The sequence below is a fragment of the Hylaeus anthracinus genome, unplaced genomic scaffold (assembly GCF_026225885.1).
Source record: "Hylaeus anthracinus isolate JK02 unplaced genomic scaffold, UHH_iyHylAnth1.0_haploid 11985, whole genome shotgun sequence".
Classification (NCBI taxonomy): Eukaryota; Metazoa; Arthropoda; class Insecta; order Hymenoptera; family Colletidae; genus Hylaeus; species Hylaeus anthracinus.
In genome coordinates this window covers 1,230,391-1,252,901 of record NW_026534333.1, presented here as the reverse complement: position 1 = coordinate 1,252,901, position 22,511 = coordinate 1,230,391, and the positions used below count along the sequence as shown (strand labels likewise).

At 40.3% G+C, this 22,511-nt stretch overlaps 1 protein-coding gene and 1 long non-coding RNA gene across 3 annotated transcripts; one reads left to right on the top strand and one right to left on the bottom strand.

The window, feature by feature from the left end:
- Nucleotides 1-4,205: 4,205 nt before the first annotated feature.
- On the bottom strand, nucleotides 4,206-10,880 carry LOC128887041 (uncharacterized). 2 transcript variants are annotated; one of them, XR_008459957.1, is made up of 4 exons: nucleotides 8,789-10,880; nucleotides 5,103-5,234; nucleotides 4,453-4,632; nucleotides 4,206-4,405 (listed from the first exon to the last, which is right to left on the bottom strand). It is a non-coding gene; the product is annotated as an uncharacterized LOC128887041 (long non-coding RNA). The 2 variants fall into 2 exon arrangements; XR_008459958.1 differs by lacking the exon at nucleotides 5,103-5,234.
- Nucleotides 10,881-17,502: 6,622 nt separating this feature from the next.
- LOC128887012 (importin subunit alpha-7-like) lies at nucleotides 17,503-22,325 on the top strand. The gene is made up of 8 exons (XM_054142413.1): nucleotides 17,503-17,673; nucleotides 18,904-19,104; nucleotides 19,191-19,385; nucleotides 19,484-19,704; nucleotides 19,810-20,073; nucleotides 20,153-20,357; nucleotides 20,443-20,743; nucleotides 20,817-22,325. Exons 2-8 carry the CDS (start codon nucleotides 18,904-18,906, stop codon nucleotides 21,011-21,013), a joined length of 1,584 nt encoding a protein of 527 aa, XP_053998388.1. The 5' UTR covers nucleotides 17,503-17,673; the 3' UTR covers nucleotides 21,014-22,325.
- Nucleotides 22,326-22,511: the final 186 nt, after the last annotated feature.

The following is a 22,511-nucleotide window of genomic DNA, read 5'->3' as shown; positions in this document are numbered from 1 at the left end:
CACACACACACACACACACACACACACACACACACACACACACACACCGTTGCCGAGCAGCCATTTCTCTTCGATCACTTCTACAAGCTTCCCATTCGCGATTAATCAGGTAAAAGCGAAACCAGAATGGAATTCGCGCAAGATTGTCCGCGCACGTCCCTCTTCTTTTTCTTCTCCTTCATTTCCCGTGCGCGTATTCCGCGTTCGAATCTACCCGCGCGCGGGAAATGCAAATAGGATGTTTCGCGAAGGAAATTGCGACAACTTTGTGCTTCGTTTTATTTCTTTCTATTTTTTTTTTTTTTTCAAATTTCTGCTGTACTCGAAATGGAAGTTCGAGTAACGTCGGAATTCGTCAGTTTCTGATCTAACGAATCGATACGCGTAATTAGAGTAGATTAAGGGATAACGGAAAATGACGAAGAAGATAAAATATAAAAAGAAACGCGAAAATATGAAGTTGCTTTTAGCTATCGTCTGCTGTCTGTATTATCAATTTGTTAAATTTCTGATACCACCAAACAATAATTTCACTCGATCTCGAGTGGAGATTCTCGATCAACTCAATTGCGATCGAGTTTTATTTCGAAGTGTGCGAAGTATCACTTAACTGTAACACGCTAATGTACCGGTCTTATATTTGTTTCTTCTTTACATTCATTTAATTCTTGTTTTACATTACTTTGTATTTGAATTTTCTTACATACTTCTCTTCATAATTCTCCCATTAGACGTGGCAGTAGTTGGTGCCTGCTGCCTCCCCCCCCCCCCCCCCCTATAACTCGGGTACCTCAGGATCGCTGAACCCGTACTGTAGCTACAATTAAACGTAGCTACAGCCCCCGAGGTCTCCTTTCATTGTTCCTACGAACGTTATAAATCGTGTAATATTCATCTGGAAGGATAATCTTGACGCGAGAAGTACACTTTTATTCCAAAGAAAGAATTTCTCGAGGACTCCAACTTCCAAAGAATACTCCTTTTCCAAAGAAAGAATTCCTGAGGCCTTCGGACTGTAAAGAACGCTCCTTTTACCCCATAGAAAGGAACTCTAAATCGATCGTATGCCATCACGAAGGATCGCAAATTGGCACGAACGTGTAAGGGTGTCGCGCAATCGGTAAGTTCGCCGCGTACTAATAGGCGTTATCGTCGCGATACAAGGGTCGCCGACGTTTTTAATACGCGTCGTGGATAAGTCACGGATAGCATGACCAGGCACGAACCAAGTTAAGCATCGACGCGCGATGCATCTAGGGGACACCGAGCAAATATTTGTTACGTTCCGATTTCTGTTTGCCAGAGAAAGCGCCTCTGCAAAACAAGATAGGCACGGGTCCAGCTACCGTACGTTTCCCTTGTACTCTTCAGCCAGCCAATAAGCGACGAAGAGTATTTACCATCGTGTAGAGATCCCGACGATTGCGTCTGGCTATGAAAACACGAGACATCTCGCAATCGAGTGATTCTTGGGGGTTAAATAAAGATTCCAAGGCAAATTCGTGCAAACATTCCGGGCAGATTTTTAGGTATACAGTCGTAGATAATTGGAAGAGAATGATTAACAACGGATAGAGACTATCTGAGAGTGGAAGAGGCTTGAGCTGCCTAACTTTTGGAAAAGGGACGTCAGAAACTCTTGCGTATCGTTTTGAGATTGTTTTTAAGCGATCCAGCCTCCTCTGTTAACGAGCCATTTAAATCCTTCTATCTGGAAGCTACGGAATTTGTTTTCAAAGTATCGCGACTTCTTTATTTATCAACAGATTTAAAGAAAGCTTGACGAAGATACCGAGTAACTACTAATCATCGACGGTGCCAGAATCTTCCTAAACATTATACAATCGACACGAATGTATACGAAGCATCGCAGTTCGAAGTCAGCATCATTACGGAACTACGCATCGCTGTTGCGTAAGACGTAAGAAAAGAACGGCGTGTGTAAACACGTTAATTAACGTAGTTCGTCACCTACGTTTCGCAGTGGATCTACGTTAATTTACGCGGTAGGTAAATTACATTCGGAATTAACTTACATTCCTCGCAAACTGCATCCCTCGCGTTACCGATTATCTTTCCGAAAGAATATTACAACAATTCATAACGTTTGGTGAGATTAAGTCAAGTTAGACTTGGCAGTATCAGAAATTTAAACTGAAATTGTTTAGACTCGCTTAAATCTGTATCACGGTTCGATGCAGCAGCGGAAAACTCGTTGAGCGAACACGGTGCCCTTTCGAGCGTGCAATTCGAAACTGGCGAACAGCAATTAGATCAGCTTTCATGGCGTTGCCTTTGCAACATGGCTGCATGTCCAGGTTATTCTGTAGAACCTGTCAGCCCATAAAAAGCGACATATTAACAGCTCGACCGCGGTTCACGCCCAACCAGCTACGTTTCGTTGCTTTTATTTCAGCGACGTTTTGCGCGGCTTCATCCACAGTAAGAAAAAATTCCTCCAACGAGAGCATCGCGACGGTGGAAGAGAAAGTTTATCGTTGGAAACCCGAGAGACTCGAACATGAATGCAATTTAATCGCCATTGAAAATACACGACCGCGTAATAGTTGCATACGACGCGTAACAGTTTGCACCGAATGTGCATTCGAATTACGCAGAAATTTATGCTGTCGTTCTGATGGACACCTTTCACGTTTAATTGCAATCACGGGGACTTTCGTTTCAAATTAAATATAAAAAAAAAAAAAAAAAAAAAAGAAATCGGATATATTATACTCCGACGATTCTTTTGGAAAGTCCTTAATAAATTGCGTAATCTCCATGCTAAAAATGTTATATGCCCAACGAGAACTCTGGAATGAACATCGAAATACTAAAATGTTATAAATCATGTACGTTTTGATTTAAAATAAAAAATATCGAATATATTCTATTTCAAAGGCCCTGTTGGAAATCCTTTAAAAAATTACATAATCTTCATGCTGACGAGGCCCCATAAAACAAACATAAAAACATCAAAACGATACATAAGCGACACGAAGCAACGAAAATGTCTACAAGTCTCAACAATTTGAGAAACGCTCGATTTCTAATAATACCGTGCAGCACGGTTCAAGCAACGACACAGACCTAGACACCAGACCATTGAACGATGTCGTGTTCTGTTGGGGAAGGTCGACGCGAACGAAAACGTGGGACAGTGTTCTCTCTCTCTCGAGAAAAAGTACAAAAGTGTGCGCGCGGGTAGTTTACCTATGGCTCGGTGTGGCAATAACGACGATGGTCGCCATATGGGCGACAGCCCGAGGGCCCAGAGAACGGTCGCGCACCTTCCTCTCGGCCGCCCTTATGCGGGCCAGATTTTACGGCCTAGGTACGGTACAGGCGTGTACGTGCAAAGGGCCGTCGTGTGCGATTCCCCTCCAGGAGAACGATTCTGCAAAAACGTGGCGATGCGAGATCGCACGCCGTGACTCATCGATAAATTCGACTACGCACAGTCGAGTACACCCAGTTCCCACGAGGAAATCTCTCTCCCACTTGCCGACGTGCGTCTCCTCCGCATTGGTCGCCTAATGTCGTTACTATTGCGTACCGTACCTTCGTTCAGCGAGAGGAGAAAACACATGCGTAGTGGTGGTCACGGAAAATCCACCATTTTTAAATGCAGTGGGAAAATGTTCAAATTGCTGGCGACATGAAAGTGTCAGGTTGTCCGAAAAATTTCGTTCGATTTATTAGTAAATGATACGTACACAATATTTTATGGTTTGTGTTACATTACCGAATGTATACGATCTATTTGGTCTATTGCTGCCCTAACGTCAACTACTAGGAGACGAAGTTGTCTATTTATATAAATACCGTCACACGAAATATCTGAGTGCAAGTCGCGAAAGAAACTTTTCGGACAACTCGATACACTGAATTTTCCAGAGGAAATTGCTCCCACTTTTCGAGGTTTGTCTCCTTCTCTGTGTCGTATCGTTTAATATCTCTGTTGAAACGATTAACTCTTATGATTATGAAAAGATAAAGTAAGTTAGTTTCCTTAAGAAAGTATTCTGAATTTTTTTAGAGGAAATTACTCCCACCTCTTCAGAGTTCTCTCTTTTTCTGTTTTTGTATCGTCAAATCTCCTCGTTGCAACAACGAACAGGTCCTATAACCATGAAAAGATAAAGTAAGTTAGTTTCCTTAAGTACACCGAATTTTTCAGAGGAAATTACTCTCACCTCCCGAGGTTTTTTCTCCTTCTCTGTATTGTATCGTCCGATGCCTCTGTTGCAACGACGCACAGGTCATATAATCATGAAAAGATAAAGTAAGTTAGTTTCCTTAAGTACACTGAATTCTCCAGAGGAAATTACTCCCACCTCTTCAGAGTTCTCTATTCTTCTGTTTTCGTATCGTCAAATGTCCTTGTTTCAACGACGAACACCTCCTATAATCATAAAGATATAAATTCAATTTCCTCGGATGGTTACTTACAATAAAATAACCGATCTTCTCACACATATTCGTGTCCAGAATCCGATTCGAACCTATTTTACGTTTATTTCAATTTTTATTTCAAGCAATCGATTCGACCGACACCGTTCAGCTGGATTATCGCGAGAGTATCGACGGTCCTCCGACAATACGTCGGTTTTTACACGCCATTTCCGTCGCCTATAAACGAATATATCAAAATTATCCAGGTCATGTGTTCGCAGTTTCGACGTGGACACGCGAGTACGTGTTCCGCGCATACTAATTCCGTTTTATCTGTGCCGCGACGCTTTAACATCGACGCTTTGAAAATTTAACGTTTTACCGGGAAAACAAATTCGGCCGTCCATAAATACGTCCAACCGGTACGTGACAATTTTAATAAGTCCAGCACTGCTCCACTTTATCGGATCGCATCGCAAGTAATGCGAATTCGATAGAGACGAGAACTATGGTTGAAACAAACTCCAACCGCTACACTCGAACGATTATCGCGAGAAATCAACCTTCTCGATTCCACATTTTATTCTCCGAGATCCGAGTTATTTTATAATTGAATTTGTAAAGTATTCGGTAAAATACTATAAACTTTATTTCTTTATTATATAGGGTACAGATGGTATACAGATGTATAGATAGTATACCTGTACCTGAATATTAGTAATTGCAGACACGTTTCTTGATTTATTTTTAGCTTCTCCGAATGAAAACTGATATATTTCAGACTGTAAATTAACCCTTTGCATTCGAGGCCTTTTTTTCGAGCTCCAAAGAAATTAAACCTAAAGAAACATCAAGTATTGTAGATTTGCTGTGTGAAACCTAATGGTAACTGCGAGTCGCGTCTCGAGTGCAAAGAGTTAAGTTTCGAGAACTACCAAGGGCTCGACAGTAGTTGAAACTGGTTGGAATGGAAATAATTGGAAGACGCGTAAAAAACGAGGAGCGAAATGGTCGTAAATCAGTCCATTAGGCGCGTTACAATGGACACCGGGCCGTGTTTTATCGCGTTCGACAGGCGTTGCAGAATAGATTTTCCGTCGATACGTGACGAATAGTGGCCCACGCCGTTCATCGCGATGAACCTGTATTTCGTCGACGTAACGCTTTATCGCTTTTCCTTGGTAATTTTATACATCCTCCCACGCGCGAGGCATCCACCAATACGTCACGCAGTTTCGCGGCAGGCTAATTGTAAATCCGATACACCACGATTTAGATCGACGTTAGTTTCACTCTAGTCTTGAAATTACACGAATTAGTCTTGCCATTAATTTTTAGCGTTCTATTTTTTTTGATTAACATTTGAACTTATACGTCGTCGGCTTGCAATTGACAAGAGTGAATTTTCTAATTTAGATAGAATAATTAATGTAATAATTTTGTCGAGTTCTTTCATTCGTGGGTTTTAACGATTCCGCGGAACACGCGAGTCGTCACGTTCAAATCTCTGGGTTAGACGACATTTCTCAGACGCATTAGTTTGTCTGACTTCCCTCGTCGAGGACGGGAAATGACACACACGTGTCTCAGGTGTGCAGCACGCCAGACCGCTCTTTGCGGTAATGAAATGCGCGCGCGTGCGTATGCATCCATCCGTGCTACTATTTGCAGAAATGATTTGTATTGCTTGATCCGGCAAATATTTCAACCCGCCCCGGCTCGTTTCTCAGCGTGGCATCTAATTTTTCGACGAGTCGCGTTCGTCAAAGCGAGACTACCACCATAAATCGAGCAATCGATTGCGCGCTCAACAAACGTTCCTTGCCAATTATTTAATATCAAGCTTAAAACCCGATGTAAATAGACAACGCTACCGGTTACTCGCGCTCGTATTAATGAACTGCCGTTAGAACTGATTTATATAAGGATTGATTTATATTAGACCGATTATTACATTGATATATGATTTATATTGGACCGATTGAATTTAGATTAATTTCAACTACCGGTAATTGGTGTTTGTTGGAATATCAATCGACTCTAATTTTTTTTTTGAATTTTTAAGCGAGATTAAATTTACATTAATTATTTTTTTCTATTCAGATAGTCTTTCGTGATTTTATGATGACGCTATGGTCTTTTATGACTTTTATTTTATTTCTAGACACGAGTGCTCTCTTAAAACGAATATTCTTAAATGAGACTTTATTTATGCGGTCTCTCTCCACAAAAAAAAAAAAAAAAAAAAAAAAACAAACAAAAATTGTCTTCAATACGGTATGAAAAATTATTTGTTATAGTTATTTATAAAGTTTCTAAATATTTTCTTTGTGCGTGTTGTTTTTTTTTTATACGGTCCCCGTCTACCACACAAAAACAAGTTTGCCTGTAATTGGGTATTAATATCAAACGATATAAATATTCGGTCGTTCGTCCCACCTTGGCCTCACCCTTCCGCCATCAGTGTTGGTTTTTCATTTCGCTGCGAACGCGCTCACAAAAACCGCCTCGCCGCCTTCGCGAATCGAGGAAACAAAAGGTTAAAGGGATTGCGGCCAGGCATTCTGGGAAGGTGCGCGCTGCGAAATGCAGCCACGGTGTCGATGGATATTGCATATGGACGTTGGGGTGGCCGCGCACGAGCTACGGGGGTAGCAAAGCTAAGCCAGTAATGCAATAACTTGAATAGATGGGTATGCAGGCGGAAAGAACATAACCTATCCCCCTGGCCACCCTCTCCCTCCATTCGTTTCTTCGTCCCTTTCCAACCACCGATGCCACCGTCTCTTTTCCCGAAACACGTAGGTGCATACAGTAAGATTCATAATTACCATCGAAATCGCGCGTGCAATTATTTACAACGCTATCTGCTACGTTCGTCATTCCCTTCTTTCCCCTGAGAATCCACCGGAAAAGGCTTGGACATTTCCGAAAGCAAGAATCTTTGCGCCTTTCTTTCTTTTTTTATCGAGTTGATAATCGTTAATGGACAATTTGAAATCTGTCTGTTGGAGATTTTGCTGTAGCTAACGGTGTTTTTTTGGCCGGTTAGGATGAAGTTTTGTTTGGTTACTTTGGTTACTTTTTGTTCTGGCGAAAGAAGTTACTTAGTTCGTGAAAATATTGACGATGAGAACTATCGTAAAGTAGCGTAAGTACACGTACGTGTATAATTAAACATTCATTTTCTTACTCTTTGAGACTCGTATAAACACTGCGTAAAAGAAGAATCGTGGCATCCCAACTCAACTCCATTAACATTAATTTCTAAAAAAGGGATAGAGGGATAGTATCACTGTTGAAACTATGTTTACATCAAATATTGATTAGCAAAAATGAGCGAATACAGTGGAAAATGCAATCGTGGCTGCTTTCGAAGCGCAGAATCGTTCGAATAATTATGAATGGTACTGTACGGATAGGCTCACGTAGCATAACCGCTCGGACCGTGGCAGGAGGGTGAATCCAGCAGGGTTTCAACCCTGGTTGGAACGTACCCCGAATACAGTCGGTTACGTTAAAAGGCTTTTAATATTCGTGCTCGTTCACTTACTCGATTCGCCCAGGTTCGACGGAATCACTGATTCAAAACCACCCGTTGAGGGTATTTTTGTAATTGCGAATATTCCACGAGCGAATTTTTAAGCGGAATTACGGACTATAGAATGATCGTTAGGGATGGGTGAGATTGTATAAAATTCAAAGAATGTAACAAATGAAACGAATGGAAAATAATTTAATCGCGACGTTCATTCACTTGGACACCTAAATTTTTATTTGTTTCTACTGGTATATTCTCTATAATTCAAACCGAAATTTTCTTGTTTTAAATTCACAGTTTGAACGATAAACTTCCATTCGTTATCGTGAAACGTTTCTTTCTATAATTCCAATTCCAACTTTCATTGGGGCAAGTAATGGACGAGCTGTTTAATTCGACGACGTTCACTTCTTCGAATATGGCATCGAAGTCACCCATGAGTCGCGTTAAGGGACGCATAACTGATTGATTTTAATTGAGGTATAATAAAGATAATTAAAGTGCATGCCACGCACCGTGATATTAATTTCTGGTTGAAGCTTGCTATCGATTGCGCAGTGGAATATTACCTCAAAAAACTTCATTAAATACTTCTATAACTACCAACTAGTTACCTTTCATTTATTTCGTTTGTTACATTCTTCGAATTTTATCGCGATACAATTTCATCCATCCCTAACGATTTCCAATTCGTGAAATATTCGCAATTACAAAAATACCCTTGCAAGGACAAAGCAAATGGAAAAGGAAGAAGAAGAAGAAGAAGAAGAAGAGGAAGAAGAAGAAGCAGAAGAAGAAGAAGGAGAAGAAGAAGAAGTGGAGTAAAAGAGAAAAAATAGTAATTGGCCGTACCTGTAGGCAGACGAGAGACGGTCGTGCATAAAGAAACGGGGTAGAACGGCAGTAGGAGGGGTGGTCGACGATGCTCTCCCAGTCAAACACGGGGAAAAAATACAGGGCAACCGAATGAATGAATGGCTTCCAATCTGTTCCATCCCTTTGTTGGAGCGGCTCGTGCCGCGTGTGCAAATCTACCCTCCTCTCCCTCGGCCTTTCCCCTCGCCCTGTCCACCCCCTGCGCACACGCCTCACACCTGAGCACAATGGGGACCCGATTTCACCCTCGTGCACCACCTTCCCATCAAGCGTGTTTAAATACTGACGTGCGCCGTAATATGTGCGTCTGAGCATGCTTCGTCTCTCTCTCTGGCAGCCCTTCACCCTCTCGCGACGAAGTGCACCCCTCGCGTTCTCGTCCCCCTTTTTCCCCTCGCGTTCATCCGGCTCTTGTCTGATTTTCACGTGACCGTAAACTGCCGAATGTGTGTCGGAATATGACTTTTGCCCGATTCTGCCGTCATCCTTGGTCGCTGTGGTTGATCCCTTCGTTTTTCCTTTTTTTTTTTTTTTTTTCATTCCTGGGGATGATGGTTTAGTTAGTACGAGGTGGAAAGTAGCAGAAACTTTAGTCGTTGACCCTTTGCACTCGAGGCCTTTTTTCTAATATCTACCAGCAACTCGAGATGTTTCTTAACATTCTATTGCTACGAATTCTAAGCTATCTAGATTTCAGAATAAGGTCATTTAATCGACACTTCGAGTTCCAAAGAAATGAAACTTAAAGAAACATTGTTGCTGATAGATTTGCTGCGCGAAAGCCAATGGTGACCGAGAACCACGTCTCGAGTGCAAAGGGTTCAAATAAATACGTATTTCATTTCCTTAGGATATCGTTCTCCCTCTTCTTCTCTTGCGTTAGAACTTTATAATTATATCGTTTCAATTGCTATAAGTACGATTGACAACGCACCAAAATGAGGGTCCGTCGACGTCAATTGTTCCCACAGTTTTACAAAGGTACACCTCCTGAAAAAGAGAAAAACATTTCGCGAGCAAAATATTGTTGCGTTCCTTTTAGTGAAATCTATTCGATTTCCTTCTACTAACTTCGGTTAAGTAAATTTTGTACTCGTTCGTCGTAATGCCGAGCGTAATTCGAACGATGTCGAATAAATCTCGAATTGTTAGAGGTTTGTTTGCCACAGCGGCAGGTAAAAGATGGGAAATTTTGGCGCTAGATTGGCGCAACGACGATTGGCCCACGACAAAGAATTTGTCCGAGCCCCTGGTCGAGAGATGTATTCGGTCCCACCATTGGCCCGTGTTTGACCTCACGAAAATCAATATCTGTCGGCAAACTTAAGTGCGTCCGAGGGGGTGTACCTTTCGAGATTTTGTATCCAAAGCAAATGCACGAGTTTCGATCAAGTTCCTCTTTTACGTTCGATTCCAGGCTTCTAAGCGACCGGTTATTTATCGGTTTCTCTAGTTGCTTTCCTTTGCGATTTAAAAAAAAAAAAAAAAGTCATGTTCTATTCTCGAGCCTCTTTGTTCTTCTCCAAATTTCCACGAGTTTCGTTTCGATCGTAGAGCTTACTTTCAAAGAAGTTTAATAAATACATGATGTAATGCAATTGTTTCCTCCTTTTCGAAAGGTATAAAATAGTCTACTTGCAATCGTTAATTAAATTCAACATATCTGTTGCAATAATGAATAAATTGTTATTCTCGAATCCACACGCGTTACGCGGAAGTGTGATCGTTAACGGGCTGCCATAGTTTCGCGTAATCTTAATTTCATCGTTTCGAGCGGCAGCAATTCTCGATCAATCGCGTTGGTCTAATTAATAATTGGCTGGCAACGGGAACGAGTTGGGAGCTCGATGGGAAATAGATCCTCGAGGCACTTACGTGCCACGAAACGATAAAAACCAAGAGCGATGTGAGATAGAGACGGCGGATTAAAATAAAAGAGCAGACGAAAGGATGTTGTGGTCGGCGAAGGAAATAAAGTAACGAACGATAGGCGCTATCGTCGAGGCTGAAATAAACGAAGGTGAGGCCACTCACGTGAGTCGTAAATAAAAATTATCTCGGTCTGCGTATTTAAACGTTGCACCGTACGTCTCTCCTCCGCGATAGTTCGTTTCGTAAACAAACGAACAGAAAGAGAGAGATACTTCGTTATCGTTAATAAATATCTTCGTTACGCTTGTTCCCGCAGCGCGCGTAAAACGTTATGTGCGAGAACAGACAATGCCGTAAAGGTAAGCTATAATCTCGAGCTGTTTTTTGAACTAATTAGAAACATAGAAAATATCAGAGAACCTTAGAAGACAATCGAGGGAATATAAATTAGCCGAAGACAGAAAATATTAAATAATCGAAAATGGAAAGAAATAAACAGGATTGCAAGAAAAGAGAATGCAATCAGTTCGCGGATTCGATTAAAAAACGGAATTCGAGGACTCATTTGGGAAAACCTTGTACATCTCTGGCAACGAGCGTCACGAGGTAAAGCGACGATTGAATACGTCGATTCACGTTAAAGCGGATGCGCAGAAGCTCCACGGAGGATTAACTGCCGCCTGGGACGCTGGAATTGACTTTATCACGGATCTAAATTCGGCAGCGGGCTTCACCGGTGACTCACAATTCCCTAGATCGGAATATGTGGGTCCACGTGGTACCTGATCAAAGGTTACACTTCGCGTCGCTTTCGTCCACCTTAATAGTCGTCACGTAGGTGAGCAGGCACGTCGCATCGTTCTTAACGAACATGCGGGTGCGCTGCTGGAAATTCCGCTCGATTTAGCCTGTAATTGTCTAATTGAAGACCCACGCCCGAGATGCTGGACGAGCTAATTGGTGACGCGTATGGTTCATTCCCTGACGAGGTTGAACTTGAAAAATTTCGCGCGAAATTTCAACGCCTTTCTTCGCTTCCCAGGGACGGATCAGCCACGAAACCGACGAAGAGAGGACCCTCGAGAACTCTATTTCTTATCGGAATTCCACCGTATTTCACATCGTTTAACACTTTCGCTGCGTACGAAAGTAAGTAGCCGTTCGCTGAGAGCTGCAATTACGATATTTTTCTTAATGAAAAATTTCTTAAAAGTGTTCTAATACGATTATTCAGAAAACATATATTTGTGGTAACTTATTTTATATATAATATGATTGAACAAAAAAGTAAAAACAACCATGTATTTTTAGTCGGACGCACACGTGCGTCATCCGCAGCAAAAGCGTCAAGTACTACTCGCGTCCTACTATCCTATCCAACATGCGCACGTCTCTATCTATTCCTTCAGCTATTTCTCCATTAGCAAAACAATTAGAGGCCCCGAGTATGGCTGGTTCGAACAGATTCCAGCTCGCGCATTTCCCTTCCTCTGCTCCGAAACAATGCAAGGAAAATTCCACGGTAAATTCGACGAGTGTAGAAAGAAAATGCGATCAGCGTTTAAGAGCGAACGCCACACGTTCGCTCGTTAGTTTTATTCAAGGAGCCCCATCCCTCCCGTGCGAAATCGCTTCGACGAGCGTTACTGCGAGATCCAGATATGCTCGCAGACTGGCAATCGGTCGTACGGGGGTGAAAATCGTGGCACGTGACCCGCGGGTACTCGCACACAGGGGGAAGCTGGCCCCGTACCAACGGTCCTGTTCTCTACGAGTTACCTTTACTGCGTTTACTATTCTCCATTGTGCATGACTACCATACGGGATCGCGCAAAGGAGGCTGCGAGAGAGATCGCGTGAGTCATCCGTGCCGAGTGAGCTCCCATTGGCGTAGCCCCCGAAACGAATTTATTATGTCAACTGGAGACGATCCTGGCTCGCAACAACACGATGGACATTCTAGTATTTTTTCGTTAACATAATTGTTATACTAACTTTAAATGTTTCGCTTCGGGGGTGATTTACAATTCATTTCGTACGACGACTGACGACGATCGTAGCTCAGCTAAAGTATCTGTTTAAAGTTTTTTTTCCGAAGACAACGGAAATTATAGACATTCTTTTGATATAATTGTCAGTGATATCTTATTTTTACTACAATTGAATATACGCAGACTAAAGCAATTTTGATCTGTGAATTGATTTTAACATACAGTCCGTCTAACTTTAATACGTTATACGTTTTGTGTGTCAAATATCCCTCGGGAGACGAAATGTTTAGTCTCGGGAAGAAGAAGCTGTTGCAGCTCTTGCGACCTGACAGTCCCGATCCTCGATTCTCAAACTTTAAACGACTACAATTATTGCAACAGTCCGTATTCTCTTACGCAGGCACGAATAGGAATTTCCTGTTTCACGCGTTGAGAGAAACGAGAGCGTGGCCGGTTCGAAGTCTCTTTCGTCGAGCGCGTCTCGTTCCATTTTCCGCTGCGCGACGCCGTGAGACGCGTCGATCATTCTTCTCTTCGAGGCACGAGTGGAGAATTGTATTTCATTTTAAATGGTCGTTTCGTCGACCAGGTTCCCCGATATTGCGTTTCGCGGCGGGGAAGACCCGCCATCCGCGTAACGATTTCCTTTGTTTCCTCGACGAGATACAGCCGGGGCCCTGGTCACCGAGACGTGTTCGTTGTCTCGACGCCGTCGTTAAAGAAACGCTTTGGCAGTGTCTTTCACTCGGTCACACGCCATTATACGCGCTGACGTTAAATCGAATTAATTCGTCGTCGACGCTGGATGCGGGCGGTCTTTACGAAATTTCGTGTCTCGCGCTCCGAGTTCTAAAGGTGGCAGATATATCGAATCGATTGTACCTTTTATCCTAGTTTCAACGTTAACCCTCAGTCGCTGGAATTTTTTTTTGGATCGTAGGAAAATTACCCGAATCGAGTTTTATAGACGTTGACTGCCAGTGGTCAGTCAGTGGTGCCAGACCAATATTTGTACGATTTTTAAACAAATTATTATTGTTAAACATTCCTAGACATAGAAAACTTGTCTGGCAGTCAACGTACAATTACCATTTAACCCTTTATTTACTGGCGGGACTTATAAGTAATTTTCTCACGTTACTGTTTATTAATTGAACGCTTTGGAACCTATTGTGACCTTCAAGTCTACTTCTATAAAGTTTGTTTTTGATTGTTGGATGGCACCGAAAGCTTTTTTTCTTTTGAAAACATCTTAGAGACAAGTCTATAAGATGATATAAGACCAAGATATGGACGCCTGGATTTTGCTTCTATCGGTAAAAACTTTTACAAAATTCGGTAAATAAAGGGTTAATGGTCTATGTCAGAGTAACGATAAAAACCTCTAAAAATGTTGGATACTAGAGATCTCGAAAAAGTAACTTCGAAAAAGGAAAATCCTAAAGCCCATTTTGGAATATCCTTTGCCTAAATGAATTGCTAATGTTCCTATGTTCGCTCATCAATTATTCCTAATTCTTTCCCAACTCTGAGCATGGAAGAAGAAGCATAAACCACTCCGTCGTTTAAGAACTATCCCAATAATTCCAATAATCTCGATAGAACGAGTGAACAAATAGAAGCTACAAAACGAAGGATCGAAAAACTGTATGAAAATCCTCCTGCCTACGTCACTGTCCCCATGCTCGATGCATCAGTCCAGCGTGCATCTGTATGTATTTACGCTTGGGGGGAACCCCTATGTGACATCATCCCCCTCCATACGTGTGCGGCCGATTCGTTTCGCTGGCTGACTTCTGTCGCCTAACTCCAAAACACCCCTGGACCCTGCCACCTCCCTTTACCTTTAATCTTTATCAATCCATCCAGCCGAGCCGGAATCGAACCTACGGACCAAGGAACGGACGGCGCCGCGCATTATTCACGCCCGATAGCTCCTACAACCCTCCTCGCGTCCTTCGAGCCACCCCTTGCTGTCCGCTAAATACTTTTCGTCGTGTTCGTCGCTTCTATTCGCTCTGTTCTTCGCTGCGCGATGCTGATCGGGTCCGAGGCCTCTCAAGATCCTCGCGGAGGACGTTCAAGAAGGGAATCTCGGTGGCTGAAGAGCGAATCGACTGGTGGTGTCTGTAATAGAATTTCGATAAAGTTATTCATAATAAACACAGGTACAACGACTGTGCTGTATATAAGTTTTACCTGCGATTGAATTTCTGCGATAAAATTTCTGCGACATTATGTAGATCGTAGATGGCCGTGCTTCTGGGTTAATTGTAATCGCGTGTAGTTTCATCTGAAATAAAGAAGGAAATTAATAAGTAAGATATAATTGAAGACCGTTTTGTATACAATTGTAATATATGTAATACATGCGTAATTTGTAAAGAATTAAACAGATGCGGAAAGACTGCTTGTACGTACGCAAATAATTTTATATTCAGAAAACTTGGTTACTCAAAATTTGCCCAATTTGTATAAAGATATAAACGATGAAATGTGTTTTTTTTTGTTTTTTTTTTTTGTGTGAAATGAATAAATAAGTTACTTCAGACGAAGGTAGTTATTGAGCCACTCCGTGTAAGAGAAATGAACACGGTGTGCCCCCTTTTCGGCTTTTTCGAAAGCGATTCTTAATGTAGTAAAATGCCCGTGGCGACCATCGAGGCCTGTTTCCGCGGACATGATAACGGAATTCAAAGCTGAAATAGGCGGACAGGTGGGTGGAGTCTCCTGCAAACGGGGAACCAACGATCGCCACACCTACCGATGATGGTCATCCGCCCTCGTTTCTTTACCTGAGCCAGAGACAGGTGCTTCGAGGTGGTACAAGAAAACTCCAAGGGCCCGTCACGCCTGATCGCCTAAAACGCAACTCCCCTTTTCTCCACACGGATTCAATTCACGTTGAAACTCAGCCCATGGGCCATTATAGCCAACAAAGACATTCTGGTTGGGGCCCCGACCACAGGGGACTCTCAAACTTCATGTATCAAAATTGTTTGCATTTATTTGTAGTAAATACATCGAGAATAAGTGATCTAATTCGAGGAAATTAGTTGATATAATTAATTACTAACTGTCAGAAAAATAATAAGTGTAAACTCTTGGGTACACTGTTTCCAAATTTATATGAACTTAATAGGAAAGAAACTGGTTGGTTTCTTTAAAGATTTTGAGGCAACCTTGTCTTCCTTTCGCATGGTAATCGCTACAGTGATTAAATTAAAAAAAAGAGTTAATATTTTAAACTTTCCTAATACATACAATTTCAATGCTACGTTATTTAATTTATTTGTTTTGCTGTTTCAATCAAACGAAAATATGAAAATTCAAATTTGTACCGGTAGATTGCGAATTTGATGTATTTATGGCCTACAGTAATATGGAAACCATACAGAAAATACAGGGTGTCCCAAAAATGTTGTAACACCTTGAAAGGGGTGGTTGGGGAGGTGATTTGAAACAACTTTTTCCTTAGCGAAAATGTTTTCTGAGGCTTCGTTGAGGAGATATTAACGGAAAACACTGACCAATCAGAGCGCGCGGATACCGTTGGAACGGTCGTGGTAGCGAAGGCTACGAGCTAAGCGGCCGCGTCAATGGCCTTCGATGCACGTTGAGTCACTTGTTCGCGTACAAGCGCGGCCGCTTAGCTCGTAGCCTTCGCTACCGCGGCCACCGGTATCCTCGCGCTCTGATTGGTCGACGTTTTCCGTTACTATCTCCTCAACGAAGCCTCGGACAAAAAGTTGTTTCAAATCACCTCCCGAACCACCCCTTTCGAGGTGTTACAACATTTTTGGGACATCCTGTATATACATAATGTATATTGAAGTATTCTACAATTAATATAATATTGTTACTTCGTTCTACATACGTCCATGTACCTTCTGGTTATGTGTAACATGTATTTATTATATTATCTTACGTCATAAATGCATAAAATCTGCAGGCTGTTCATCACCATCACTTTCAAATTCACAAAGGAACTTCCGATCACTACGCTTTACGCTTACATAGTCCTATGACCTTCGATCATATATACTTATAGACACGTCTTCAGATAAATGCTTTGAAGCAAAGAGAAAATCATCTATATGACGTCACAGGAGGGTAAAGTAACGATGGAACTTTGTCGTTGAGTCTATAGTATATATATTTTGCTTTATTAATTGTTGATTAATAATTTAACTCTTATAATTTTCAATAATGCTTATCCCAACGTATTTTGGAAATTGTAATTTTGGAATATTAAATCATAATATTATTTTCTTATAACTTGTTTTAGTTTAAAAAATAGTAAAAACAATATACAGATGTCAAGAGTAAAGTTATTCATTTATAGTTATTGGTTACGAAATAAAATAGTTTTGAATGATCTAGAAATATTATCTTGTGACGTTACATGAGGACATATTTTCCCATTATCTATACTTCACTTCGATTCGTAGATCCGTGTATACATGCCGTGTCTACGAGTATTGTATATGATCGAAGTCTATGACGTTCAAGCGTTCCCAAACGCATCCACGGAAGTCTCATTCGCAAGTTTCCTCAGCAACGGAACTCGAATCGCGTTTCAACCAATGGGAGCCCGGACGAGCTATAAATGAATGTTTCACGAACGCGGTCGATGATTATAAATCGGAAAATATTGAGAATTACCCTACTTTTTTACGAATTACAAATCTTTTCACCTGATTCTTCTCTACTTTGGAATTTCCATCGAACTTCCAGAAGTAGCGCGCTCGTTACGAGCATTTTTTTTATCGATTTACACGGAAATTAGCCAAGTGAAATTGGAAAAGTTGATAAATATGACTACTCGAACGGACCTATCAGCGTTTCGCGAGCGTGACCCGTGATTCCTTGCGCGTTGGAGTACGGACCAAGGTTTTCCGATCGGTCGTCGTAGTTTGAGGAGGTGAAAAGTGTTGCGGTGCTTACTCGATATTCTTATGAAATCTTACATTTAACGGGCGAACTCCTTTTACAACCGTAAGTACAAGCTCCATTATATTTTACCATACGACAGTCGCGTGAATCAGACGTTTGCGACGCGCCTAAAGGATCAGAGACGATTCCAGACGAACGTCAATTTTTCCGTCCCCGTCTACGCCAAAATGTCTAATCTACCCAATCTATTATAGAGAGTACAAGCGTCTCGTACAAAGATACTTAAGATCCTTCGACTCTACGGTCTTTGTCCCATTTTGCTTCGAAACTAGTATCTTCGAGGATACACCCCACCCTCGACATCATCGCCGATTAATACCTAACCCTCAATAGTCCATTGTCAAGCAGTTTCAAGGTATTCCGAAGTCCCATCATCAACCTCGGTACTAACTTCTGAACTTGCATATTTTTTTGCTGAATTTTATTTCTTGACTATAGCGTTCCAACAAAGTGCATTTGTGTCCCATGGTGTGATTGTTATTTTTGCCTTGTGTTGTCTGGCCTATCCAACTATGTATGCAGACTGCTGGTTTTCTTGTAATGTATTTGTATTTTATTGCAATTAGTTTTGTATGTATGTTTCAATGCACTACAGTACGAGTATATCCATAAAATTGATGAATAATAAATTTCATGGATTCATTACTATTATAGAGTAAAAAGAGTTACTCCTATAAAAATAAATTTATCTTTGTACATTGTTATCCTTCAAGATTGATGAGGGACACGATTATATAAAATATAATTTTTATTTTATACATAGTTGTCTGACTCATTGAATCTAAACAACATTAATTTTAACAAAGATGACTCTGAATATATTTATAGACCAGAGTATTACTTGTATTCTAACAAAATTTTGTCAATTTATTATTAATAAATTTAATGGAGTTATTATTGTTATAGAATGCAAAGAGTTACTTCTCCAACAATGTCAATAATAAATTGCATCTAACTTTGTACATTGTAATCACCTAAAATTAATAAAGATTATGATTATCTTTACACTTATTAATATCTTTTAGTAATAGTTGTATTAACATTGTACTTGTGGTACTTTATGCTAATACCGATGTTATTATTTGTGTAAAAGAACCATAAGTGTTACATAATGAATATGATTTTTAAAGATATTTTTGAAAGGTATGTTTTAGGGAACATTATTAAAAGTTATTGTTTTAGTTATGTTCTTATTGAATATGCAACAATAAAAGTATATTATAACAATAACAATTTGGTATTTCAAACAACTTGAATTACTTGTGTTCTCAGATGTCGACTACAACTAATCACAAATACCGTTACAAAAATATGGGCTTAGACTCGCAAGAATTGAGACGACGCAGGGAGGAAGAAGGTGTTCAACTAAGAAAACAAAAACGAGAACAACAGTTATCAAAGAGGCGCAATGTTCCTATCATTATTGATCAAGAGCCTGATGCAACTGATGATTCGCTTCCTGTACCACAAACGGTAAATTTCTATTGTTATGACTTAAAAATAACAAATGTTATTCCTAAGAAATATGTAAATTATGCTGAACCAAGTTTATTTTACAGCAACCATCTATCATAACAACTGATATAGTGGAAGCATTATATAGTCCTAATCCAGAAGATCAACTGGGAGCTACTCAGAAGTTTAGAAAAATGCTATCCAAGGAGCCAAACCCACCGATAAATGAAGTTGTAAGAACAGGAATTGTACCTAAATTCGTTGAGTTCTTAAAAAATAATACAAACTACACTCTACAGGTTGGTAAATAATAGAACATTCCTGATGTAATGAATTTCTATACTGTTCAGAAGGAATCCCCTTGTATTAAATAAAATATATGTATGCATGGTTCTAGTTTGAAGCTGCATGGGCTTTAACGAACATAGCAAGTGGAACATCTCAACAAACGCGTATAGTGATAGATGCAGGGGCTGTGCCCATCTTCATACAATTACTTAGTTCCGAATATGAGGACGTCCAAGAACAAGCTGTTTGGGCATTGGGCAATATTGCAGGAGATAGTCCTGAATGTAGAGATCACGTATTAGACAGTGGGATTCTTCCTCCCCTCCTCCAGTAAGATTTTATAAAATCTTCATTTTTTAACGTTAACGTTTGATATAGTCGTAACTATTCACTGATTATTCATAAATACTAATAAGTACGATATCCTCGCTTCAGACTTCTTTCTAAGGCAACGCGTTTATCGATGACACGTAACGCGGTATGGGCATTATCAAATCTCTGTCGAGGAAAGAACCCAGCAGCGAATTTTGAAAAAGTCGCACCATGTTTGCCAGTTCTAGCGCACCTCCTTAATCACTCTGATAGCGACGTTCTTGCCGATGCATCCTGGGCTCTTTCTTATTTAAGCGATGGACCGAATGATAAGATTCAGGCAGTTATCGATGCAGGCGTATGCAGACGCCTTGTAGAATTACTCATGTGAGTATACGTTTTTAATTTGTAAGTAACGTAAATATTTATGATGCACGAAGAATAACACGAAAAATTGTATTCTCAGGCATCAGCAAAACAACGTGGTAAGCGCGGCCCTTCGAGCCGTGGGAAATATAGTGACTGGTGATGACATACAAACGCAAGTCGTTCTTAACTGTTCTGCGTTACCTTGTTTATTGCATCTATTGAACTCGCCGCGCGAACCCGTTCGTAAGGAGGCTTGCTGGACAATCTCTAACATTACGGCAGGAAATCCTCAGCAAATTCAGGTTTTGTATAAATTATTGACAAAAGGCTGTAGGCAACAAATATTCGCGTTATTTAAAAAATGTGCGCACGTGTGTTACTTAACAGGCTGTTATCGATGCCCACATATTCCCCGTCCTAATAGAAATTTTGGGAAAAGCCGAGTTCAAAACTAGAAGAGAAGCAGCTTGGGCTATCACTAACACTACCAGCGGTGGACAACCTGAACAAATACGTTATCTTGTTGTACAAGGATGCATTCCACCATTATGTGATTTACTGACAGTCATGGATGCTAAGGTGATCCAGGTTGCGTTAAACGGTTTAGAAAATATTTTGCGTCTCGGAAACCAAGATGCCATGCATAATGGTCTTAATCAGTTTGCGGTATTAATCGAAGAATGTTTCGGTAAGTATACAATCGGCAAAAAAAATTTCGTTAAAAAATCGATGGTGCAAAAATCTTAATTTTTATGTTTCAGGCCTAAATAAAATAGAATTTTTGCAATCTCATCAAAACATAGAAATCTACCAAAAGGCCTTCGATATTATTGAACGATACTTCGGTTCTGAGGAAGAAGATACGCGCATTGTACCCACCATAGATTCTCAAGGACATCAATTTCAATTTGGTGCGCCCGATTCAGCTCAACTACCGGTCCAAGGCTTTGAGTTTTAATGAATTAAGTTTGATTAAAACACCGAATGTACCTTCGAATTCGATCTTGTTTCATTCGTTACGTTTATGATTATTTCTCGTGACCGGACAATCCCTGAAATTGAAGAATCGATCAGCTGCAAAGAGTGGTATATTTATACACACATACTTTGAATTCGTTTATATTCGATAAAAAGAACGAAAAAAAAAAAAGAAAAAAGAAAACATCAGTAATAGCTCGAAGTGATCAGTTTTTTTTGCTCGATGATGAAAATGAGTAAAATGTTTGTAAGCAGTTACTTTAAATGGTTTTCTCTTATTACTTTTAGCTACACCATACGTTTCTAAGTTTTATCACAACGCGATTGCATCTACGAACCTACGCCAAATTGTGACGGTGTTTTCATCGGGAGCATCGTTAACGATTTGGGAAGGCTCACTTTTCGAAACTCATACATAAATGTATTTAGTATGAAACATTCAGTTTATTGAAATTAACAAAATAAATATCTTAGCGCTTAAGTAGAAACGGATAAGTACGGAAACAATGATCAAGACGATTAACTATCGAGGCAGACCTGGCACCCTCGTACGACGTATGACTGACTCAGAATTACGAAAAACTTGCACAACTGGCAAGACACTAACGACTGAAGTACGCGACTACGTAGCCAACACGGACAACATTACGCAACGCGGTACTCACCCCTCCTTACTACATTAGGTAGGAACATGACCAATTAAACTTTTTTACTGTAAATACGTATCTTGTAATTTTAAGGCTATTCTATACAGAGTGCCCTTAAGAAGCGAAGCAACATTTACGTCGGATTAGCGTAATTACTTTCTACATTTTTTTTTTGTTTTTGTTTCATGTTTTTAATATTTTATCTTATATCGGCGCAGATGTATTGCTGGAATATTTTGTTACCTACGTTAAATTAAATTAATTGCGCAAATTTTAATATATTTCCGCATTCGTATCAAAATTAAGGACTGCACAATATATAATGATTACATGTTCAATCGTGCTTAAAAAAATTCCAAGAGACGAATTTTCAATCTTTTTCAGTGATTTTGTCCCAAGATCATGCTTTTACAGGATTACAACAATAAATATTTTTGAAAATGAGTTTCCGTTTTGTTATGTGAGCAGAAATCTACGCAAATATGCTTATGATAAGGATTGATCGTATCGCGGTTGTACAGCACATAAAATTTTGGACATTCTGTATAAAAGGTCTGTGACTGTATAAAATGTATTTATTATTTAGGTTTGACGGTACCATGCTATATTATACAAGATAATATAAATATATATTACCTACTTTTAGTTACTGACTTGAATTATTACGACAGAGAAGGACTGTAATATAAGAACGTGAGCGACTACTTTGCTAATAACGGTACTTTAGCAAGGTGGGTACTTACGAGTACTTGTTGCCAATTTATAAAATGCTTACCAAATAGGATATAAGCATATTGGAAAGGTTTTGTCATTTTATGTTGTGCACGCTAT

Coding starts and splice junctions, on each gene's coding strand:
- LOC128887012 (XM_054142413.1), top strand. CDS start 18,904: ATGTCGACTACAACTAATCACAAATACCGTTACAAAAATATGGGCTTA. Junction 20,074..20,152: donor CGCCTTGTAGAATTACTCAT/GTGAGTATACGT, acceptor TTGTATTCTCAG/GCATCAGCAAAACAACGTGG. Junction 20,358..20,442: donor GAAATCCTCAGCAAATTCAG/GTTTTGTATAAA, acceptor GTTACTTAACAG/GCTGTTATCGATGCCCACAT.